Raw genomic sequence first — 25431 nt, forward strand, 5'->3', positions numbered from 1 at the left:
CAGAGTTAACATTGAGATGGAGAGGAGACAGGCATCACACTGACAGCAGAGTTAACATTGAGATGGAGAGAGACAGGCATCACACTGACAGAGTTAATATTGAGATGGAGAGGAGACAGGCATCACACTGACAGAGTTAACATTGAGATGGAGAGGAGACAGGCATCACACTGACAGAGTTAATATTGAGATGGAGAGGAGACAGGCATCACACTGACAGAGTTAACATTGAGATGGAGAGGAGACAGGCATCACACTGACAGCAGAGTTAACATTGAGATGGAGAGGAGACAGGCATCACACTGACAGCAGAGTTAACATTGAGATGGAGAGGAGACAGGCATCACACTGACAGCAGAGTTAACATTGAGATGGAGAGGAGACAGGCATCACACTGACAGAGTTAATATTGAGATGGAGAGGAGACAGGCATCACACTGACAGAGTTAACATTGAGATGGAGAGGAGACAGGCATCACACTGACAGCAGAGTTAACATTGAGATGGAGAGGAGACAGGCATCACACTGACAGAGTTAACATTGAGATGTAGTGGAGACAGGCATCACACTGACAGCAGAGTTAACATTGAGATGGAGAGGAGACAGGCATCACACTGACAGCAGAGTTAACATTGAGATGGAGAGGAGACAGGCATCACACTGACAGCAGAGTTAACATAGAGATGGAGAGGAGACAGGCATCACACTGACAGCAGAGTTAACATTGAGATGGAGTGGAGACAGGCATCACACTGACAGAGTTAACATTGAGATGGAGAGGAGACAGGCATCACACTGACAGCAGAGTTAACATTGAGATGTAGTGGAGACAGGCATCACACTGACAGCAGAGTTAACATTGAGATGGAGAGGAGACAGGCATCACACTGACAGAGTTAACATTGAGATGGAGAGGAGACAGGCATCACACTGACAGAGTTAACATTGAGATGTAGTGGAGACAGGCATCACACTGACAGAGTTAACATTGAGATGTAGTGGAGACAGGCATCACACTGACAGCAGAGTTAACATTGAGATGGAGAGGAGACAGGCATCACACTGACAGAGTTAATATTGAGATGGAGAGGAGACAGGCATCACACTGACAGAGTTAACATTGAGATGGAGAGGAGACAGGCATCACACTGACAGCAGAGTTAACATTGAGATGGAGAGGAGACAGGCATCACACTGACAGCAGAGTTAACATTGAGATGGAGAGGAGACAGGCATCACACTGACAGCAGAGTTAACATTGAGATGGAGAGGAGACAGGCATCACACTGACAGAGTTAATATCGAGATGGAGAGGAGACAGGCATCACACTGACAGAGTTAACATTGAGATGGAGAGGAGACAGGCATCACACTGACAGCAGAGTTAACATTGAGATGGAGAGGAGACAGGCATCACACTGACAGAGTTAACATTGAGATGTAGTGGAGACAGGCATCACACTGACAGCAGAGTTAACATTGAGATGGAGAGGAGACAGGCATCACACTGACAGCAGAGTTAACATTGAGATGGAGAGGAGACAGGCATCACACTGACAGCAGAGTTAACATAGAGATGGAGAGGAGACAGGCATCACACTGACAGCAGAGTTAACATTGAGATGTAGTGGAGACAGGCATCACACTGACAGCAGAGTTAACATTGAGATGGAGAGGAGACAGGCATCACACTGACAGAGTTAACATTGAGATGGAGAGGAGACAGGCATCACACTGACAGAGTTAACATTGAGATGTAGTGGAGACAGGCATCACACTGACAGCAGAGTTAACATTGAGATGGAGAGGAGACAGGCATCACACTGACAGAGTTAACATTGAGATGGAGAGGAGACAGGCATCACACTGACAGAGTTAACATTGAGATGGAGAGGAGACAGGCATCACACTGACAGAGTTAACATTGAGATGGAGAGGAGACAGGCGTCACACTGACAGAGTTAACATTGAGATGTAGTGGAGACAGGCATCACACTGACAGCAGAGTTAACATTGAGATGGAGAGGAGACAGGCATCACACTGACAGAGTTAACATTGAGATGGAGAGGAGACAGGCATCACACTGACAGAGTTAACATTGAGATGGAGAGGAGACAGGCATCACACTGACAGAGTTAATATTGAGATGGAGAGGAGACAGGCATCACACTGACAGAGTTAATATTGAGATGGAGAGGAGACAGGCATCACACTGACAGAGAGATTAACATTGAGATGGAGAGGAGACAGGCATCACACTGACAGCAGAGTTAACATTGAGATGGAGAGGAGACAGGCATCACACTGACAGCAGAGTTAACATTGAGATGGAGAGGAGACAGGCATCACACTGACAGCAGAGTTAACATTGAGATGGAGAGGAGACAGGCATCACACTGACAGAGTTAACATTGAGATGGAGAGGAGACAGGCATCACACTGACAGAGTTAATATTGAGATGGAGAGGAGACAGGCATCACACTGACAGAGTTAACATTGAGATGGAGAGGAGACAGGCATCACACTGACAGCAGAGTTAACATTGAGATGGAGAGGAGACAGGCATCACACTGACAGAGTTAACATTGAGATGTAGTGGAGACAGGCATCACACTGACAGCAGAGTTAACATTGAGATGGAGAGGAGACAGGCATCACACTGACAGCAGAGTTAACATTGAGATGGAGAGGAGACAGGCATCACACTGACAGAGTTAACATTGAGATGGAGAGGAGACAGGCATCACACTGACAGAGTTAACATTGAGATGTAGTGGAGACAGGCATCACACTGACAGCAGAGTTAACATTGAGATGGAGAGGAGACAGGCATCACACTGACAGAGTTAACATTGAGATGGAGAGGAGACAGGCATCACACTGACAGAGTTAACATTGAGATGGAGAGGAGACAGGCATCACACTGACAGAGTTAACATTGAGATGGAGAGGAGACAGGCATCACACTGACAGAGTTAACATTGAGATGTAGTGGAGACAGGCATCACACTGACAGCAGAGTTAACATAGAGATGGAGAGGAGACAGGCATCACACTGACAGAGTTAACATTGAGATGGAGAGGAGACAGGCATCACACTGACAGAGTTAACATTGAGATGGAGTGGAGACAGGCATCACACTGACAGAGTTAACATTGAGATGGAGAGTGGAGACAGGCATCACACTGACAGCAGAGTTAACATTGAGATGGAGAGGAGACAGGCATCACACTGACAGCAGAGTTAACATTGAGATGGAGAGGAGACAGGCATCACACTGACAGAGTTAACATTGAGATGGAGAGGAGACAGGCATCACACTGACAGAGTTAACATTGAGATGGAGAGGAGACAGGCATCACACTGACAGCAGAGTTAACATTGAGATGGAGAGGAGACAGGCATCACACTGACAGCAGAGTTAACATTGAGATGGAGAGGAGACAGGCATCACACTGACAGCAGAGTTAACATTGAGATGGAGAGGAGACAGGCATCACACTGACAGCAGAGTTAACATTGAGATGGAGAGGAGACAGGCATCACACTGACAGAGTTAACATTGAGATGGAGAGGAGACAGGCATCACACTGACAGAGTTAACATTGAGATGGAGAGGAGACAGGCATCACACTGACAGAGTTAACATTGAGATGGAGAGGAGACAGGCATCACACTGACAGAGTTAATATCGAGATGGAGAGGAGACAGGCATCACACTGACAGAGTTAACATTGAGATGGAGAGGAGACAGGCATCACACTGACAGCAGAGTTAACATTGAGATGGAGAGGAGACAGGCATCACACTGACAGAGTTAACATTGAGATGTAGTGGAGACAGGCATCACACTGACAGCAGAGTTAACATTGAGATGGAGAGGAGACAGGCATCACACTGACAGCAGAGTTAACATTGAGATGGAGAGGAGACAGGCATCACACTGACAGAGTTAACATTGAGATGGAGAGGAGACAGGCATCACACTGACAGAGTTAACATTGAGATGTAGTGGAGACAGGCATCACACTGACAGCAGAGTTAACATTGAGATGGAGAGGAGACAGGCATCACACTGACAGAGTTAACATTGAGATGGAGAGGAGACAGGCATCACACTGACAGAGTTAACATTGAGATGTAGAGACAGGCATCACACTGACAGCAGAGTTAACATTGAGATGGAGAGGAGACAGGCATCACACTGACAGAGTTAACATTGAGATGGAGAGGAGACAGGCATCACACTGACAGAGTTAACATTGAGATGGAGAGGAGACAGGCATCACACTGACAGAGTTAACATTGAGATGGAGAGGAGACAGGCATCACACTGACAGAGTTAACATTGATGGAGAACAGGCATCACACTGACAGAGTTAACATTGAGATGGAGTGGAGACAGGCATCACACTGACAGCAGAGTTAACATTGAGATGGAGAGGAGACAGGCATCACACTGACAGAGTTAACATTGAGATGGAGAGGAGACAGGCATCACACTGACAGAGTTAACATTGAGATGGAGAGGGAGACAGGCATCACACTGACAGAGTTAATATTGAGATGGAGAGGAGACAGGCATCACACTGACAGAGTTAACATTGAGATGGAGAGGAGACAGGCATCACACTGACAGCAGAGTTAACATTGAGATGGAGAGGAGACAGGCATCACACTGACAGCAGAGTTAACATTGAGATGGAGAGGAGACAGGCATCACACTGACAGCAGAGTTAACATAGAGATGGAGAGGAGACAGGCATCACACTGACAGAGTTAACATTGAGATGGAGAGGAGACAGGCATCACACTGACAGAGTTAACATTGAGATGGAGTGGAGACAGGCATCACACTGACAGCAGAGTTAACATTGAGATGGAGAGGAGACAGGCATCACACTGACAGAGTTAACATTGAGATGGAGAGGAGACAGGCATCACACTGACAGAGTTAACATTGAGATGGAGAGGAGACAGGCATCACACTGACAGAGTTAACATTGAGATGTAGTGGAGACAGGCATCACACTGACAGCAGAGTTAACATAGAGATGGAGAGGAGACAGGCATCACACTGACAGAGTTAACATTGAGATGGAGAGGAGACAGGCATCACACTGACAGAGTTAACATTGAGATGTAGTGGAGACAGGCATCACACTGACAGAGTTAACATTGAGATGTAGTGGAGACAGGCATCACACTGACAGCAGAGTTAACATTGAGATGGAGAGGAGACAGGCATCACACTGACAGCAGTTAACATTGAGATGGAGAGGAGACAGGCATCACACTGACAGAGTTAATATTGAGATGGAGAGGAGACAGGCATCACACTGACAGAGTTAACATTGAGATGGAGAGGAGACAGGCATCACACTGACAGAGTTAACAGAGATTAACATTGAGATGGAGAGGAGACAGGCATCACACTGACAGCAGAGTTAACATTGAGATGGAGAGGAGACAGGCATCACACTGACAGCAGAGTTAACATTGAGATGGAGAGGAGACAGGCATCACACTGACAGAGAGTTAACATTGAGATGGAGAGGAGACAGGCATCACACTGACAGCAGAGTTAACATTGAGATGGAGAGGAGACAGGCATCACACTGACAGAGTTAACATTGAGATGGAGAGGAGACAGGCATCACACTGACAGAGTTAACATTGAGATGGAGAGGAGACAGGCATCACACTGACAGAGTTAACATTGAGATGGAGAGGAGACAGGCATCACACTGACAGCAGAGTTAACAATTGAGATGGAGAGGAGACAGGCATCACACTGACAGAGTTAACATTGAGATGGAGAGGAGACAGGCATCACACTGACAGCAGAGTTAACATTGAGATGGAGAGGAGACAGGCATCACACTGACAGAGTTAACATTGAGATGTAGTGGAGACAGGCATCACACTGACAGCAGAGTTAACATTGAGATGGAGAGGAGACAGGCATCACACTGACAGCAGAGTTAACATTGAGATGGAGAGGAGACAGGCATCACACTGACAGCAGAGTTAACATAGAGATGGAGAGGAGACAGGCATCACACTGACAGCAGAGTTAACATTGAGATGTAGTGGAGACAGGCATCACACTGACAGCAGAGTTAACATTGAGATGGAGAGGAGACAGGCATCACACTGACAGAGTTAACATTGAGATGGAGAGGAGACAGGCATCACACTGACAGAGTTAACATTGAGATGTAGTGGAGACAGGCATCACACTGACAGCAGAGTTAACATTGAGATGGAGAGGAGACAGGCATCACACTGACAGAGTTAACATTGAGATGGAGAGGAGACAGGCATCACACTGACAGAGTTAACATTGAGATGGAGAGGAGACAGGCATCACACTGACAGAGTTAACATTGAGATGGAGAGGAGACAGGCATCACACTGACAGAGTTAACATTGAGATGTAGTGGAGACAGGCATCACACTGACAGCAGAGTTAACATTGAGATGGAGAGGAGACAGGCATCACACTGACAGAGTTAACATTGAGATGGAGAGGAGACAGGCATCACACTGACAGAGTTAACATTGAGATGGAGAGGAGACAGGCATCACACTGACAGAGTTAATATTGAGATGGAGAGGAGACAGGCATCACACTGACAGAGTTAACATTGAGATGGAGAGGAGACAGGCATCACACTGACAGCAGAGTTAACATTGAGATGGAGAGGAGACAGGCATCACACTGACAGCAGAGTTAACATTGAGATGGAGAGGAGACAGGCATCACACTGACAGCAGAGTTAACATTGAGATGGAGAGGAGACAGGCATCACACTGACAGAGTTAACATTGAGATGGAGAGGAGACAGGCATCACACTGACAGAGTTAATATTGAGATGGAGAGGAGACAGGCATCACACTGACAGAGTTAACATTGAGATGGAGAGGAGACAGGCATCACACTGACAGCAGAGTTAACATTGAGATGGAGAGGAGACAGGCATCACACTGACAGAGTTAACATTGAGATGTAGTGGAGACAGGCATCACACTGACAGCAGAGTTAACATTGAGATGGAGAGGAGACAGGCATCACACTGACAGCAGAGTTAACATAGAGATGGAGAGGAGACAGGCATCACACTGACAGCAGAGTTAACATTGAGATGTAGTGGAGACAGGCATCACACTGACAGCAGAGTTAACATTGAGATGGAGAGGAGACAGGCATCACACTGACAGAGTTAACATTGAGATGGAGAGGAGACAGGCATCACACTGACAGAGTTAACATTGAGATGGAGAGGAGACAGGCATCACACTGACAGCAGAGTTAACATTGAGATGGAGAGGAGACAGGCATCACACTGACAGAGTTAACATTGAGATGGAGAGGAGACAGGCATCACACTGACAGAGTTAACATTGAGATGGAGAGGAGACAGGCATCACACTGACAGCAGAGTTAACATTGAGATGGAGAGGAGACAGGCATCACACTGACAGAGTTAACATTGAGATGTAGTGGAGACAGGCATCACACTGACAGCAGAGTTAACATTGAGATGGAGAGGAGACAGGCATCACACTGACAGCAGAGTTAACATTGAGATGGAGAGGAGACAGGCATCACACTGACAGCAGAGTTAACATTGAGATGGAGTGGAGACAGGCATCACACTGACAGAGTTAACATTGAGATGGAGAGGAGACAGGCATCACACTGACAGAGTTAACATTGAGATGGAGAGGAGACAGGCATCACACTGACAGCAGAGTTAACATTGAGATGGAGAGGAGACAGGCATCACACTGACAGAGTTAACATTGAGATGTAGTGGAGACAGGCATCACACTGACAGCAGAGTTAACATTGAGATGGAGTGGAGACAGGCATCACACTGACAGCAGAGTTAACATTGAGATGGAGAGGAGACAGGCATCACACTGACAGCAGAGTTAACATTGAGATGGAGTGGAGACAGGCATCACACTGACAGCAGAGTTAACATCGAGATGTAGTGGAGACAGGCATCACACATTCAGCCTCCACCAACCTCCAACCCAGGACTTTCTAATGTAATAACCTGGTTGTTGTATGGACATGTTAAACACATCGTGGCCCATTCATATTGCTACCTGTTTTAGTTGGGTGATGTGTTCTTGGCACTCTGCCAGTTAACCAATGAAGTGGCCCAGGTGTTTGTATCAACGTGAGAGCTGTGTTAGTTAGAGATGTCTGCTGCCAGCTTCCCTTCCTGTTGCGTCGTAGGCAGGTAACGCTACCACTGGTTTTTCCACAGAGACTAATGACATGCGTCCTAAATGGTACCCTTTGCCTTAAAAACAGTAGTGCACTATATAGGGAATAGGGTGCTATTTGGAACACAAACACGGTGACAAAGTCTGTCCGTTTCCCACTTTGCCGCTGTCTGGCGTTCCCGTGGCGACGGAGCGCTTGGTGGCAGCGAACGGAGCAGTGCTAAAAATAGAAAGCAATCAGGGCAGCGGGCATGAAGAGGATTCATGAAGACTCCCTGCAGCGCTTTCTCTCCCTCTGTCTCGCTCTCGCTCTTCCTCTCTTTCAGTACCCCTCACTCACAGGACGGATGGCTGATAGACAGGGAAAGAGAGGGGCTGGTGCTGCTGTATTTGACAGGACTCTCAAAATAGAAGCATCTGGCCCTGTCAACACCCCCCTAACCCCCCCCCCCCCGCTCGTGTTCTCATGTCCCCTCGTCTCCCTTGTGCAACATCACGTCGTATGGTCGCATCACAAAAACAACCCTTCTCAATAATTGATCTCAATGTAACTTTGTCCTCCATCCTCCTCCTATAGCACTAGTAGGTTGACCTCTGTGTTGACCTGGATCCTCCTCCTATAGCACTAGTAGGTTGACCTCTGTGTTGACCTGGATCCTCCTCCTACAGCACTAGTAGGTTGACCTCTGTGTTGACCTGGATCCTCCTCCTATAGCACTAGTAGGTTGACCTCTGTGTTGACCTGGATCCTCCTCCTACAGCACTAGTAGGTTGACCTCTGTGTTGACCTGGATCCTCCTCCTACAGCACTAGTAGGTTGACCTCTGTGTTGACCTGGATCCTCCTCCTACAGCACTAGCAGGTTGACCTCTGTGTTGACCTGGATCCTCCTCCTACAGCACTAGTAGGTTGACCTCTGTGTTGATCTGGATCCTCCTACTACAGCACTAGTAGGTTGACCTCTGTGTTGATCTGGATCCTCCTCCTACAGCACTAGTAGGTTGACCTCTGTGTTGATCTGGATCCTCCTCCTACAGCACTAGTAGGTTGACCTCTGTGTTGACCTGGATCCTCCTCCTATAGCACTAGTAGGTTGACCTCTGTGTTGACCTGGATCCTCCTCCTACAGCACTAGTAGGTTGACCTCTGTGTTGATCTGGATCCTCCTACTACAGCACTAGTAGGTTGACCTCTGTGTTGACCTGGATCCTCCTCCTACAGCACTAGTAGGTTGACCTCTGTGTTGACCTGGATCCTCCTCCTACAGCACTAGTAGGTTGACCTCTGTGTTGATCTGGATCCTCCTCCTACAGCACTAGTAGGTTGACCTCTGTGTTGACCTGGATCCTCCTCCTACAGCACTAGTAGGTTGACCTCTGTGTTGACCTGGATCCTCCTCCTACAGCACTAGTAGGTTGACCTCTGTGTTGATCTGGATGTCAGTAGTGTTAAAGTGTGAGTGGAGGGGATTCCAGGGCTGTAGGGAGAGAGGGGGGGGGGCGGGGTCTCAGAGCCTGGGCATTGGCTGGGCCATGGGTTGCGTCCCAAATAGCACCCTCAATTTGGGGTGAGTTGAGCTAGGCTGAGCTGGCCTACTGACTGACTCCTCCTCAGGGCTTGACAGGATCATCCTCATCATCACCGCCACGCCTCAACAACACTCAGACACAACAACAACCCTTCGTTATATCAACACACTCAGTGGCAGTCTGTACTGTGTGATGCTAGATAGATATTTGACTGAAAGATTAAAGTTTTTTTCCCAATAGATAATCTCCAATCCAAAATTAAATCTAGATTTGGCTTCCTATTTTGCAACAAAGCCTCCTCCACTCATGCCGCCAAACATATCCTCGTAAAACTGACTATCCTACCGATCCTTGACTTTGGCGATGTAATTTCCAAAATAGCCTCCGACACTCTACTCAGCAAACTGGATGTAGTCTATCACAGTGGCATCCGTTTTGTCACCAAAGCCCCATATACTACCCACCACTGTCCCATATACTACCCACCACTGTCCCATATACTACCCACCACTGCCCCATATACTACCCACCAAAGCCCCATATACTACCCACCACTGTCCCATATACTACCCACCACTGCCCCATATACTACCCACCAAAGCCCCATATACTACCCACCACTGTCCCATATACTACCCACCACTGCCCCATATACTACCCACCAAAGCCCCATATACTACCCACCACTGTCCCATATACTACCCACCACTGTCCCATATACTACCCACCACTGCCCCATATACTACCCACCACTGCCCCATATACTACCCACCACTGTCCCATATACTACCAACCACTGTCACATATACTACCCACCACTGCCCCATATACTACCCACCACTGCCCCATATACTACCCACCACTGTCCCATATACTACCTACCACTGTCCCATATACTACCCACCACTGCCCCATATACTACCCACCACTGCCCCATATACTACCCACCACTGCCCCATATACTACCCACCAAAGCCCCATATACTACCCACCACTGTCCCATATACTACCCACCACTGCCCCATATACTACCCACCAAAGCCCCATATACTACCCACCACTGTCCCATATACTACCCACCACTGCCCCATATACTACCCACCACTGCCCCATATACTACCCACCAAAGCCCCATATACTACCCACCACTGTCCCATATACTACCCACCACTGCCCCATATACTACCCACCACTGCCCCATATACTACCCACCACTGTCCCATATACTACCAACCACTGTCCCATACACTACCCACCACTGCCCCATATACTACCCACCACTGCCCCATATACTACCCACCACTGTCCCATATACTACCCACCACTGCCCCATATACTACCCACCACTGTCCCATATACTACCCACCACTGTCCCATATACTACCCACCACTGCCCCATATACTACCCACCACTGCCCCATATACTACCCACCACTGCCCCATATACTACCCACCACTGTCCCATATACTAGCCACCACTGTCCCATATACTACCCACCACTGTCCCATATACTACCCACCACTGTCCCATATACTACCCACCACTGTCCCATATACTACCCACCACTGTCCCCATATACTACCCACCACTGCCCCATATACTACCCACCACTGCCCCATATACTACCCACCACTGTCCCATATACTACCCACCACTGTCCCATATACTGCCCCACCCCACCAAAGCCCCATATACTACCCACCACTGCCCCATATACTACCCACCAAAGCCCCATATACTACCCACCACTGCCCCGTATACTACCCACCACTGCCCCATATACTACCCACCACTGCCCCATACTACCCACCACTGCCCCATATACTACCCACCACTGCCCCATATACTACCCACCACTGCCCCATATACTACCCACCACTGTCCCATATACTACCCACCACTGCCCCACATACTACCCACCACTGCCCCATACTACCCACCACTGCCCCATATACTACCCACCACTGCCCCATATACTACCCACCACTGTCCCCATATACTACCCACCACTGTCCCATATACTACCCACCACTGTCCCATATACTACCCACCACTGTCCCATATACTACCCACCACTGCCCCATATACTACCCACCACTGCCCCATATACTACCCACCACTGCCCCATATACTACCCACCACTGCCCCATATACTACCCACCACTGTCCCATATACTACCCACCAAAGCCCCATATACTACCCACCACTGCCCCATATACTACCCACCACTGCCCCATATACTACCCACCACTGTCCCATATACTACCCACCAAAGCCCCATATACTACCCACCACTGCCCCATATACTACCCACCACTGTCCCATATACTACCCACCACTGTCCCATATACTACCCACCAAAGCCCCATATACTACCCACCACTGCCCCATATACTACCCACCACTGTCCCATATACTACCCACCACTGCCCCATATACTACCCACCACTGCCCCATATACTACCCACCACTGTGACCTGTATGCTCTCGTTGGCTGGCCCTCACTACATTTCCGTCGCCAAACCCACTGGCTCCAGGTCATCTATAAGTCTTTGCTAGGTAAATCCCCTCCTTATCTCAGCTCACTGGTCACCATAGCAACACCCACCATAGCCCGCGCTCCATATCTCACTGGTCATCCACAAAGCCAACACTTCCTTTGTCTGCCTTTCCTTCCAGTTCTCTGCAGCCAATGACTGGAACGAATTGCAAAAATCTCTGAAGCTGGAGTCTTATATCTCCCTCTCTAACTTTAAGCATCAGCTGTCAGAGCAGCTTACCAATCACTGTACCTTTACACAGCCAATCTGTAAATAGCACCCCGATTACCTCATCCCCATATTATTACTTACCCTCTTGCTCTTTTGCATCCTAGTATCTCTACTTGCACATCATCATCTGCTCATCTATCACTCCAGTATTAATGCTAAATTGTAATTATTTTAGCCTCTAGAGCCTATTTATTGCCTTACCTCCCTACTCTTCTACATTTCCAAACACTGTACATACATTTTTCTATTTTTCTTTTCTTTTGTGTTATTGACTGTACGTTTGTTTATGTGTAACTTTGTGTTGTTGTCTGTTCACACTGCTATGCTTTATCTTGGCCAGGTCGCAGTTGTAAATGAGAACTTGTTCTCAACTAGCCTACCTGGTTAAATAAAGGTGAAATAAATCAAATAAATAAATAGTAGGAGCTGATCATTTGGCTTGGTTCCATGTTATTTGTCCATGTTTCCTACTCCTTGGTAGCAGTCCAGTAGTCACTCTCTCAACTTCTCTCTGTCACTACTTGACTTTCTTCATATTCCTGTCAAACAGAGGCTGTCCATTAGGACTTCATCTAAAAGTGGGTCTGGATTCATTTAGCCTGGGACGTGTTTGTCCAGTGACATGGGTGTGTGTGTGTGTGTGTGTGTGTGTGTGTGTGTGTGTGTGTGTGTGTTGTGGGGTGGCATCTCTGGTTTGCATTAGGAATGTGGGGATGGTGTGAGGAACGTATCTGAAACATCTGCCATGTGTTTGTGTTAGTTTAACTGCTGCTACTGTATCAGGCTGTGGTCACCAGGGCAGCAGGTAGCGACCACTTCACTTAGAGAGACCCTGTATGTTGCTCAACCTAATTTAGACCAGATGAGGTGGAAATGGGCCCAATCTTGACTCATTGCATCTCCTCAAACAGCTCAGAATCTTCTCTCTGAAATGAAATGGTGTGATTTGGTTGAAGAGAAACCACCAGAACTGTGTCTATACTTCTTCTTACAGGTTTAAATGTATTCAAACTTTGACAGGACCACTATTCTGATCTTGCTGAGTTGTTCCTCATTTTTAGGATTGTGTTTAAAGATATGGAGGGTATGGGTCATTCTGTCCTGGTCGGGTCTACAATATATCAAAACCATCTTTGGAATCCTGTCAGGTGTGAGCTACAGTACCTCCCACTGGTAAACAGTTCTTTGAGGGAACTCAAGCTGATTGGTGGCTGTCTTCTGTTAGTGACAGTGGCCACCAACATCAACCACTACAGGCATATAAATAGATCTAGTACATGGAGTATGAACTATGCTGAACCATAGTCTCTCTCTCTCTCCCCCTCCAGCCTCAGTCTTAAGAAACCACTCTCTCTCCCTCTCTCTCTCTCTCTCTCTCTCTCTCTCTCTCTCTCTCTCTCTCTCCCCCTCCCTCCCTCCCCCCTTTCTCTCTCTGTGTCTCTCTCTCTCTCTCCCCTCTCCCTTCTCGCTCTACCCCCTCTCTCTCTCTCTCTCTCTCTCTCTCTCTCTATCTCTCTCTCTCTGTCCTCCTCTAGCCTGAGTCTTACTAAACCATCCCCTCTCTCCCTCCTCTCTCTGTCCTCCTCCAGCCTCAGAGCCCAACCTGAAGGTGAAGTCTAGACTGAAGCAGAAAGTAGCAGAGAGGAGGAGTAGTCCACTGCTGAAGAGGAAAGACAGCAACGTCATGACCCCCTACAAGAAGAGGGCCCTAGAAATGATGGGTATGATTGTTGTTGACACATATTGTAGCAGATCTGCTGTGGAATAACTCTGTATTGACAGAGAGAGCTGTGATGGTGCAGCCAAAGGACACATTATGGTGTTAGGAGCTTGTTTCCCTGTCACTCCTTTATGTCTATTTATGTCCTCTCTATAGCCAATAACAATCTCTATCTCTGTCCCCTTCACAAACTCTACAGTCACTAACATTATCTCTGTCCTCTTCACAGACTCTACAGCCACTAACATTATCTCTGTCCCCTTCACAGACTCTACGGCCCCTAACATTATCTCTGTCCCCTTCACAGACTCTACAGTCACTAACATTATCTCTGTCCTTTTCACAGACTCTACAGTCACTAACATTATCTCTGTCCTCTTCACAGACTCTACAGTCACTAACAGTATCTCTGTCCTCTTCACAGACTCTACAGTAACTAACATTATCTCTGTCCTCTTCACAGACTCTACAGTCACTAACAGTATCTCTGTCCTCTTCACAGACTCTACAGTCACTAACAGTATCTCTGTCCTCTTCACAGACTCTACAGTAACTAACATTATCTCTGTCCTCTTCACAGACTCTACAGTCACTAACAGTATCTCTGTCCTCTTCACAGACTCTACAGTAACTAACAGTGCCCCAGGCTCAGGACCCAGCTCTCCCATCGGAGCCTCCAGCGCCCTGGGGGCTGAGAACGGGCCCTCCTCTCTCCCCACCACCACAAAAACCGAGGTATGAACCCAGACCATCAATCAATCCATTTTATTTTATTAAGCCCTTTTTACATCAGCAGTTGTCACAAAGTGCTTCACAGTGACCCGGCCTAAACCCCAAGGAGCAACCAAAGCAAAAGCTAAAGAACAGTAGCCAGACCGCTTGTATTTATCCTCTACACACTACGGTGACTTTTAATTGATTCAAGTGGATTCAAGATAAATAATCTGAATCGTGAAAATCTAACTTCTTAAGTCATGTCTCAGACACCCCTGTCTGCCTGCCTGCCTGTGTGTGTGTGTGTGTGTCTGTGTGTGTGTGTGTGCAGCTATGAAAACAGCCAGTTGTCCCTGCCGTCTGTCTCTAAGCGTTCAGTCTGTTACAGTCCAGTAGAAATGACTCCCCACACTGAGGGTAAAGAGACACAGCTCTCCCATAATGTAGACATACGTAATACACACCTGCTTTACTTCTTTCTTTTTACTTACTATTTATTTTCCTTTTTCTTCTTATGTCTTATTTTTCATAAAGGGTGAAATGCAAAGCGTTTGCATATCCATGGCATGAACTCTTATGGTGAGGCAATATTGGCAGCAACAATTTTGTTGCAATTCAATCTCTATAAATTCTCAGGGCAGAAAGCATCTTGGATCCCTGTGGATTTCCCTATGGTTTTGTGGTTAAAAATGCCTCATCCAGTATCTCGATTCACAATTTTCATACCTCTTGAATTTATTCCTTGCTCAACACGTATTGTGCAAAGCTATTTAGCTGCTCTACGCTAAAATAGAATCCAAATATTCAACAACAACTAAAATATTCCAAAAGCAGTCTAAAAGAATCCAAGCTAAGCCTTCTGTTGGCGTGTCATAGTATATCTGTCACTGAGCTGTCTGACCACAGCCCTGTGAGTTGTTCCCTTCCTTCTGAGGCCTTCCCCAATAGATTCATGACTCAGTAACTAGCCGGGGGCAGAGGCTCTCCTAGGACCCCAGCCTCACAAAACACTGCGTTCTAGCGGGTGGCAGATATGATACATCTCTGAACCATCTTTAACAGAGCAGCTGTGTTTTCTTTAACCAGCGATGTTTACTCTTTCAGGGACCTCAGTGACATTGAGAGGGGAGTAACAGGCCTGCCATTGGGTTGGAGGGGTGTAGGAGGGGGGGAACCGTGGAGCTTAATTGATATCCCAGGCGCTGGTAGCCAAAGACACCCACCCACATGCTAACAACATAAACACACAGGATTGCTATTGTATCAGCCCAAAGCTGAGACTCGTTCTCTCATGAAACGTACTGTGGCAGGACTGTTAGTGGGGGCTAACTGGCGGGGGCTAACCGAAGGCCTCATGCCTGTTGCAAAAGCAAGTCGTGTTTGTACACCGTTACATTAGGTATCCTTTTTCAGAGGGAACGGGTCCCTGGGGTGGAATACAGGCCGGATATCCCTGTTCAGGTCACTGAATACTAGAGGGGGTTGGAAGGATAAACATGGCTCTTCCAGAACCACATGCTGCTAGGCTGCTCTGCTGGCCCTGCTGGGTACAGGAAGCATGCCCCAGCTACACTGATCTTCTCTGGTAGAGAGAGTAGCCTGAGGAGGGTGAGGCCTGGGGCTGGAGGATGGGAAGACCAGGGACGGGGTACAGAGATCTTTTGAAGAGAAGGGTAGATTTCTGGTGGATGGGGGTGTGGGCGGGGGGTAATGCTAAACGATTCCTGATCATGTTGTCTTCACAAAATCCTACAATTTGATGACACACTTTTAAGTGGCACTCATTTTGATCATCCGTCAGTAATAGCGCATATCTTTCTGCTATACGGAACATCGTCCGGCTCCCTGTGCTCTTGTTGCTCTTTTAAATGTGCTCTTACAGTGCTCTTGTTGCTCTTTTAAATGTCCCATAGTTCCGATTTTCTAAATCTCTCTCTATCTATCTCTCTATCTCTCCCTCCCTCTCTTTCCTGTCATTTCAGCGCTGGCCATCACAGCCTAGGTTATTTCGTCCAGAGGGCTCCATGTCCAACCTTCTGAGCTTATACACGTCTCCCTCCTTACCCAACATCACCCTGGGCCTCTCCGCCACCTCCTCCCAGATCAGTGTGAGTACCACCAGCCACCATGACCTGATCCTGGTCAGCCAACACAACCAGCCACCATGCCCTGATCCTGGTTAGCCAGTAAAACCAGCCACCATGACTCATCCTGGTTAGCTAGTACAACCAGCCACCCTTGACCTGGTCCTGGCTAGCTAGTACAACCAGCCACCATGACCTCATCCCGGTTAGCTAGTACAACCAGCCACCATGACTCATCCTGGATAGCTAGTACAACCAGCCACCATGACTCATCCTGGTTAGCTAGTATAACCAGCCACCATGACCTCATCCCGGTTAGCTAGTACAACCAGCCACCATGACTCATCCTGGTTAGCCAGTACAACCAACCACCATGACCTCATCCCGGTTAGCTAGTACAACCAGCCACCATGACTCATCCTGGTTAGCTAGTACAACCAGCCACCATGACTCATCCTGGTTAGCTAGTATAACCAGCCACCATGACCTGATCCTGGTTAGCCAGTACAACCAGCCACCATGACCTGATCCTGATTAACCAGTACAACCAGCCACCATAACCTGATCCTGATTAACCAGTACAACCAGCCACCATGACCTGGTCCTGATTAACCAGTACAACCAGACACCATGACTCATCCTGGTTAGCCAGTACAACCAGCCACCATGACCTGATCCTGGCTAGCCAGTACAACCAGCCACCATGACTCATCCTGGTTAACCAGTACAACCAGCCACCATGACCTGATCCTGATTAACCAGTACAACCAGCCACCCTTGAACTGATCCTGGCTAGCTAGTACAACCAGCCACCCTTGACCTGGTCCTGGCTAGCTAGTACAACCAGCCACCCTTGAACTGATCCTGGTTAGCTAGTACAACCAGCCACCCTTGACCTGGTCCTGGCTAGCTAGTACAACCAGCCACCATGACCTCATCCCGGTTAGCTAGTACAACCAGCCACCATGACTCATCCTGGTTAGCTAGTACAACCAGCCACCATGACTCATCCTGGTTAGCTAGTATAACCAACCACCATGACCTGATCCTGGTTAGCCAGTACAACCAGCCACCATGACCTGATCCTGATTAACCAGTACAACCAGCCACCATGACCTGATCCTGATTAACCAGTACAACCAGCCACCATGACTCATCCTGGTTAGCCAGTACAACCAGCCACCATGACTCATCCTGGTTAGCCAGTACAACCAGCCACCATGACTCATCTTGGTTAGCCAGTACAACCAGCCACCATGACCTGGTCCTGATTAACCAGTACAACCAGCCACCATGAACTGATCCTGATTAACCAGTACAACCAGCCACCATGACCTGGTCCTGATTAACCAGTACAACCAGCCACCATGACTCATCCTGGTTAGCCAGTACAACCAGCCACCATGACTCATCCTGGTTAGCTAGTACAACCAGCCACCATGACTCATCCTGGTTAGCTAGTACAACCAGCCACCATGACTCATCCTGGTTAGCTAGTACAACCAGCCACCATGACTCATCCTGGTTAGCTAGTACAACCAGCCACCATGAACTGATCCTGATTAACCAGTACAACCAGCCACCATGACTCATCCTGGTTAGCCAGTACAACCAGCCACCATGAACTGATCCTGATTAACCAGTACAACCAGCCACCATGAACTGATCCTGATTAACCAGTACAACCAGCCACCATGACTCATCCTGGTTAGCTAGTACAACCAGCCACCATGAACTGATCCTGATTAACCAGTACAACCAGCCACCCTTGAACTGATCCTGGCTAGTTAGTACAACCAGCCACCCTTGAACTGATCCTGGCTAGCTAGTACAACCAGCCACCCTTGAACTGATCCTGGCTAGCTAGAACAACCAGCCACCCTTGAACTGATCCTGGCTATCTAGTACAACCAGCCACCCTTGACCTGGTCCTGGCTAGCTAGTACAACCAGCCACCCTTGAACTGATCCTGGCTAGCTAGTACAACCAGCCACCCTTGACCTGGTCCTGGCTAGCTAGTACAACCAGCCACCCATGACCTGATCCTGGCTAGCTAGTACAACCAGCCACCCTTGACCTGATCCTGGCTAACTAGTACAACCAGCCACCCTTGACCTGGTCCTGGCTAGCTAGTACAACCAGCCACCCTTGACCTGATCCTGGCTAGCTAGTACAACCAGCCACCCATGAACTGATCCTGGTTAGCTAGTACAACCAGCCACCCTTGACCTGGTCCTGGCTAGCTAGTACAACCAGCCACCCTTGACCTGATCCTGGTTAGCTAGTACAACCAGCCACCATGACCTGATCCTGGCTAGCTAGTACAACCAGCCACCCTTGACCTGATCCTGGTTAGCTAGCTGGCTAGCTTTTACACCTTCTCACAAACACAGGCCATTAGAGAGAGGATTTCTAATTTGTTACATAGATAGCTATCAACTAGTCTTTAATTTATAGAACAACATTCTGTAACGCTTTTAATTGAACCACTTTTGTAATACATAGCCAGGTGGTTCAAAAAGGTTTTAGCCAACAATAGATTCTTAGATAACAAAGTCAGGTTTTCACTGAAAACAAAGGGAAGTGTAGTTTGAGAGATGTTCTCTGCCTTGTCTGGCTGTTGAAAGACTTCAGCATCCGTGGCTGTCAGGATTATACATACGGCAGCAGGGCAACGACCTTTAACCCCAGATTATTTTATTCCACTTAGATGTTAGATGTTGTTAAGAGTCTGTTGTCAGGCCTCCTCTTATCTCTCTCTATATGACCTCATTAATCACAGCTTTTTAAAACGTCCCAGCGGCCCCTTGCCCGGTCAAGTACAGCTAGCTCCAGTCCAGATAAGGGCCAAAGCAGTGCATGATACATCACTTTTAGCTCCCTGACACATTCCTTACATTGAAACCTGTCTGGTACATCAGCTGGGTAGAAAGAGTGTAACCATTTGAAGAGGTGATTGACTGCACAAAATGACAACTCTTCTCAGTTTTTTGGGAATGAAAACTTAATAGAATATATAGAAGCACCATTATATTGTGAGAACTTTAGTCCTCAGTTGTATTTCTAAGTCCCTGCTCTGTGTGTCTCTGTGTTCTCTCAGGCTGCCATCGGGCTGAAGGAGAAGACTGGGGAGGTCAGGCATGGTCTACCAGGGCAGCTCCTGGGGCCTGTGCCCATGCCCACAGTGACCTCCATGGAGACCAAGGTGTCCCCCAGCCATCAGGCCCTGCTCCAACACCTCCTTCAGAAGGAACAGATAAGACGGCAGAAGATCCTCTCCTCCTCTGGTGAGTCCTTACACTGAGACAGACTTAAACCAAGATGTAGGGCCCGTTTCCCAGACATTGATTAAGCTTAGTCCTGGACTAAAAAGCATACTCAATGGAAAATCACAGTGGAACTTTTCAGTCCAAGACTACAATCTGACCAGGTTACTGGGCAATAGAATTACACCACTTTGAATGGGAGAGATATTGAATGATTAAATATTCCTTATAATTAGTTGAAGAAGTGGTCATGAAGATCATGAATTAAATGAGTTGGAATTAGTGTAGATTTAGAACGTTGAATCTTAGTGCCGCCGTCTTGCCCCTCCAGGTCAAGGCACCATGCCCACCCACCCCCACTCCCCTCTGGCCATGAAGGACAGGCCCTCCTCCAACAGCAGACCCAAGCTACCCAAGCACCGGCCCCTGAACCGGACCCAATCAGCCCCTCTGCCCCAGAGCACCCTGGCTCAGCTGGTCATCCAGCAGCAACACCAGCACTTCCTGGAGAAGCAGAAACAATACCAGCAGCAGATCCACATCAATAAGGTAAGAAACAGTACCAGCAGCAGAGTAGTAGTGTGTATCTAGGATCATGTCCCCCTGTCCATTCATTATGATGAAACAGTACCAGCAAAACTAAACATTATGATCTACATCAATAAGGTAAGAAACAGTACCAGCAGCAGAGTAGGAGTGTGTATCTAGGATCAGGTCCCCCTGTCCATTCATTATGATGTAGAAAACTAAACTGATCCACATCAATAAGGTAAGAAACAGTACCAGCAGCAGAGTAGGAGTGTGTATCTAGGATCAGGTCCCCCTGTCCATTCATTATGATGTAGAAAACTAAACTGATCCACATCAATCAGCTAACTGACCTTTACTGTACTTTTGCTGTACACTAAAATCCCCGGAGAGTAACTGGACCCCATATCGCCTGTAAATAATACATGCAACCTATACATTAAAATCACCAAGTGTGTGCCCAGTGGGGATTTTAATTTCAGCAGTTTATACACACAAATTCTGAGGCTATATTTAGTCTTATCAAACTTTCTGTGGTAGCTGCTTTGTGTTTACAGAGCCCTTCCACCCGGCTCAGCCTCCCTGTGCTATTTCTGCTAAGTAAACAAGTTGAGCCTGACTTCAAATAGGGGAAGAAATGCTTCCCATAGCACTAATTCTGTTATCATAGCTTAAGGCATCAGTGGCATTCGCATGCAAACCCTGTGAAATTCAATTCAGCCAAGTTCAAATGGCCCCAGAATACACGCTTTTGTTCCTCTGTGGCAATATTTGTGTTCCTGTGAGCAGGCTGTGGTGACCGTGCCATCGGCAGAATGCAATTATTCAGCCACGGGAAGTGAGTGGTTGAGGTGGCGGACATACAGAGACACAGCCAGAGAGACACAGTGAAAGGCAGCATTGTGTTGCTCTCACACTGATCTGTCCCAATGCACAAGCCCTCAAACAGCCATAGGAATCTGAGAGCAACAAAACGCGCAACTCTCACTTAAAACTAACAAGGAAGGGCCTCAAAAGTCCCCTAACTACACAGTTTAAGTCTCCCCAGTCAAACCTTCCAATGGAGGACTGTTTAAAACACTTCCTTAGTTCTGATTCTAGTCCCTCTTATTAATCAATATACAAAACAAATAATGCAGTGACTCAAAATAGGTTTTGCTATGCACAAGCATTCCTTGAGCTTGAAGGTGCATTTGATTGACGGGAGGAAGGGGTATTGGATGGTTATCTAAACAAATAACCCTAGCTACTCTATCACCCCTGATGTGAGCACTCAGGTCAATAACAGTAGATCCTTTAGACCAAAGCACCTCTCTCACTAAGAGGAGGTTATAAATGTCTACTAATCAGAGATGAGCTCTGTGTTTATTTAGAAGGATCTTAGTCATTGGCCCAATTCATTTACATCAGTAGCAGTAACAGTAGTAGTAGTAGCAGTAGAGGTAGCAGCAGCAGGAGTAGAAGTAGCAGTAGCAATTGGAGTTGTACTGTAGTAGCAAAGGGTAGCAGTAGCAGTAGTGGTAACAGTAGCTGTAGCAGCAGCAGCGGTAGTGGTACAACAGTAGCAGTGGCTGGTTGTAGCGGTAGTGGTAGCGGTAACAGTAGCAGCAGCAATAGTAGCGGTAGTGGTAACAGTAGCAGCAACAATAGTAGCGGTAGTAGTGGTAGCAGTAGCAACAGCAGTAGTAGCATTAGCGGTAGTGGTAACAGTAGCAGTAGTAGCGGTAATGGTAGTGGTAACAGTAGCAGTAGTAGCGGTAGTGGTTGTGGTAGCAGTAGCAACAGCAGACCCGTGGCACTCACATCCGTAGCCATGAAGTGCTTTGAAAGGCTGGTAACATCATTATCCCAGAAACCCTAGACCTACCCTAATTTGCATACTGCCCAAAAAGATCCACAGATGATGCAATCTCTATTGCACTTCACACTGCCCTTTCCCACCTGGACAAAAGGAACACCTATGTGAGAATGCTATTCATTGACTACAGATCAGCGTTCAACACCATAGTATCCTCAAAGCTCATCACTAAGCTAAGGATCCTGGGACTAAACACCACCCTCTGCAACTGGATCCTGGACTTCCTGATGGGCCGCCCCCAGGTGGTGAGGGTAGGTAGCAACACATCTGCCACACTGATCCTCAACACTGGAGCTCCCCAGGGGTGCGTGCTCAGTCCCCTCCTGTACTCCCTGTTCACTCACGACTGCATGGCCAGGCACGACTCCAACACCATCATTAAGTTTGCTGATGACACAACAGTGGGAGGCCTGATCACCGACAAGACAGCCTATAGGGAGGAGGCCAGAGACCTGGCCGAGTGGCACCAGAATAATAACCTATCCCTCAACGTAACCAAGACTATGGGGATGATTGTGGACTACAGGAAAAGGTGCACCGAGCACGTCCCCATTCTCATCGACGGGGCTGTAATGGAGCAGGTTAAGAGCTTCAAATTCATTGGTGTCCACATCAACAACAAACTGAATGGTCCAAACACACCAAGACAGTCGTGAAGAGGGCACGACAAAGCCTATTCCCCCTCAGGAAACTAAAAAGATTTGGCATTGATCCTGAGATCCTCAAAAGGTTCTAAAGCTGCAACATCGAGAGCATCCTGACCGGTTGCATCACTGCCTGGTACGGCAATTGCATGGCCTCTGACCGCAAGGCACTTCAGAGGGAAGTGTTTACGGCCCAGGACATTACTGGGGCAAAGCTGCCTGCCATCCAGGACCTATACACCAGGCGGTGTCAGAGGAAGGCCCTGAAAATTGTCAAAGACCCCAGCCACCCCAGTCATAGACTGTTCTCTCTACTGCCACATGGCAAGCGGTACTGGAGTGCCAAGTCTAGGACAAAAAGGCCTCTCAACAGTTTTTACTCCCAAGCCATAAGACTCCTGAACAGGTAATCAAATGGTTATTTGCATGGACTATTTGCATTGTGTCCCCCCCCCCCAACCCCTCTTTTACGCTGCTGCTACTCTCTGTTTATCTTATATGCATAGTCACTTTAACTATACATTCATGTACATACTACCTCAATTGGCCCGACCAACCAGTGCTCCTGCACATTGGCTAACCGGGCTATCTGCATTGTGACCCACCACCCGCCAACCCCTCTTTTTACGCTACTGCTACCCCACTTTAACCATACCCACATGTACATACTACCTCAACAAGCCTGACTAACAGGTGTCTGTTTATAGCCTTGCTACTCTTATTTTCAAATGTCTTTTTGCTGTTGTTTTATTTCTTTACTTACCTACACACACACATAGTTTAAAAAATTATTCTCTCCGCACTATTGGTTAGAGCCTGTAAGTAAGCATTTCACTGTAATGTCTACACCTGTTGTATTCGGCGCACGTGACAAATAAACTTTGATTTCATTTAATTTAGTAACAGTAGTAGTGGTAGTGGTAACAGTAGCAGTAGTAGCGGTATGTGGTAGCGGTAGTGGTAACAGTATCAGTAGTAGCGATAGTAGTAGCGGTAATGGTAAGAGTTTATTTTATTTATTTAACCTTTATTTAACCAGGAAGGGCTCAAGATAGGCAGCACCAAGTCATTACTGGAACAGTTAGCAGGATAAAGTCCAGCGAACGAAGAGAGTACCCACCACATTTCTGAACAGTTTAAAATAAATCTCAAAGTGCCATGGTAAAGAGTGTCAATTGATCTCAAACATAGTAGTGGTAGTGGTAGTGGTAACAGTAGCAGCAGCAATAGCAGCAGCAATAGTAGCAGTAGTAGCGGTAATGGTAGTGGCAACAGTGGTAGTGATAGTGGTAACATTAGCAGTAGTAGCGGTAGTGGTAGTGGTAGCAGTAGCAACAGCAGTAGTAGCAGTAGCGGTAGTGGTAGCAGTAGTAGCGGTAGTGGTAACAGTAGCAGTGGTAGGGGTAGTGGTAGTAGGGGTAGTGGTAACAGTAGTAGTGGTAGTAGGGGTAGTGGTAACAGTAGCAGTAGTAGTGGTAACAGTAGTAGCGGTAGTGGTAGTATTGGTAGTGGTAGTGGTAACAGTAGCAGTAGTAGTGGTAGTTGTAACAGTAGCAGTAGTAGTTGTAGTGGTAACAGTAGCAGTAGTAGCGGTAGTGGTAGCAGTAGCAACAGCAGTAGTAGAAGTAGCATTAGCGGTAATGATAACAGTAGCAGCTGCAATAGTAGCGGTTGTGGTAGTGGTAACAGTAGCAGCAGCAATAGTAGCGGTAGTAGTGGTAGCAGTAGTGGTAACAGTAACAGTAGTAGCGGTAGTGGTAGCAGCAGCAGTAGTAGCAGTAGCATTAGCGGTGATGGTAACAGTAGCAGCTGCAATAGTAGAGGTTGTGGTAGTGGTAACAGTAGCAGCAGCAATAGTAGCGGTAGTAGTGGTAGCAATAGTAGGGGTAATGGTAGTGTAATAACAGTGGTAACAGTAGTAGTGGTAGTGGTAGCAGTAGTAGCGGTAATGGTGGTCAGTGGCTCTTATCCAGCAATAGTAGTAGTGTGGTAGTGGAACAGTAGCAGCATCTAAATCTTTTTTAAGTAAGCAATGGTAGTGGTATTCCTTAAAGAGTGGCAGTGTC

General features: G+C 47.4%; 1 protein-coding gene across 1 annotated transcript in view; it reads left to right on the top strand.

Annotated features, from left to right (window-relative positions):
- The window catches only part of LOC115120295 (histone deacetylase 9-B-like), a 57717-nt gene that overhangs the window by 21848 nt on the left and 10438 nt on the right, over positions 1–25431 (top strand). The window contains exons 4-8 of the mRNA XM_065027165.1: positions 14141–14272; positions 14891–15006; positions 16968–17093; positions 20170–20356; positions 20667–20884. Coding sequence (XP_064883237.1) covers positions 14141–14272; positions 14891–15006; positions 16968–17093; positions 20170–20356; positions 20667–20884 — 779 coding nt within the window. The remainder of the gene's footprint in view (positions 1–14140; positions 14273–14890; positions 15007–16967; positions 17094–20169; positions 20357–20666; positions 20885–25431) is intronic.

The sequence above is a fragment of the Oncorhynchus nerka genome, linkage group LG14 (assembly GCF_034236695.1).
Source record: "Oncorhynchus nerka isolate Pitt River linkage group LG14, Oner_Uvic_2.0, whole genome shotgun sequence".
In the NCBI taxonomy this organism is placed as follows: domain Eukaryota; kingdom Metazoa; phylum Chordata; class Actinopteri; order Salmoniformes; family Salmonidae; genus Oncorhynchus; species Oncorhynchus nerka.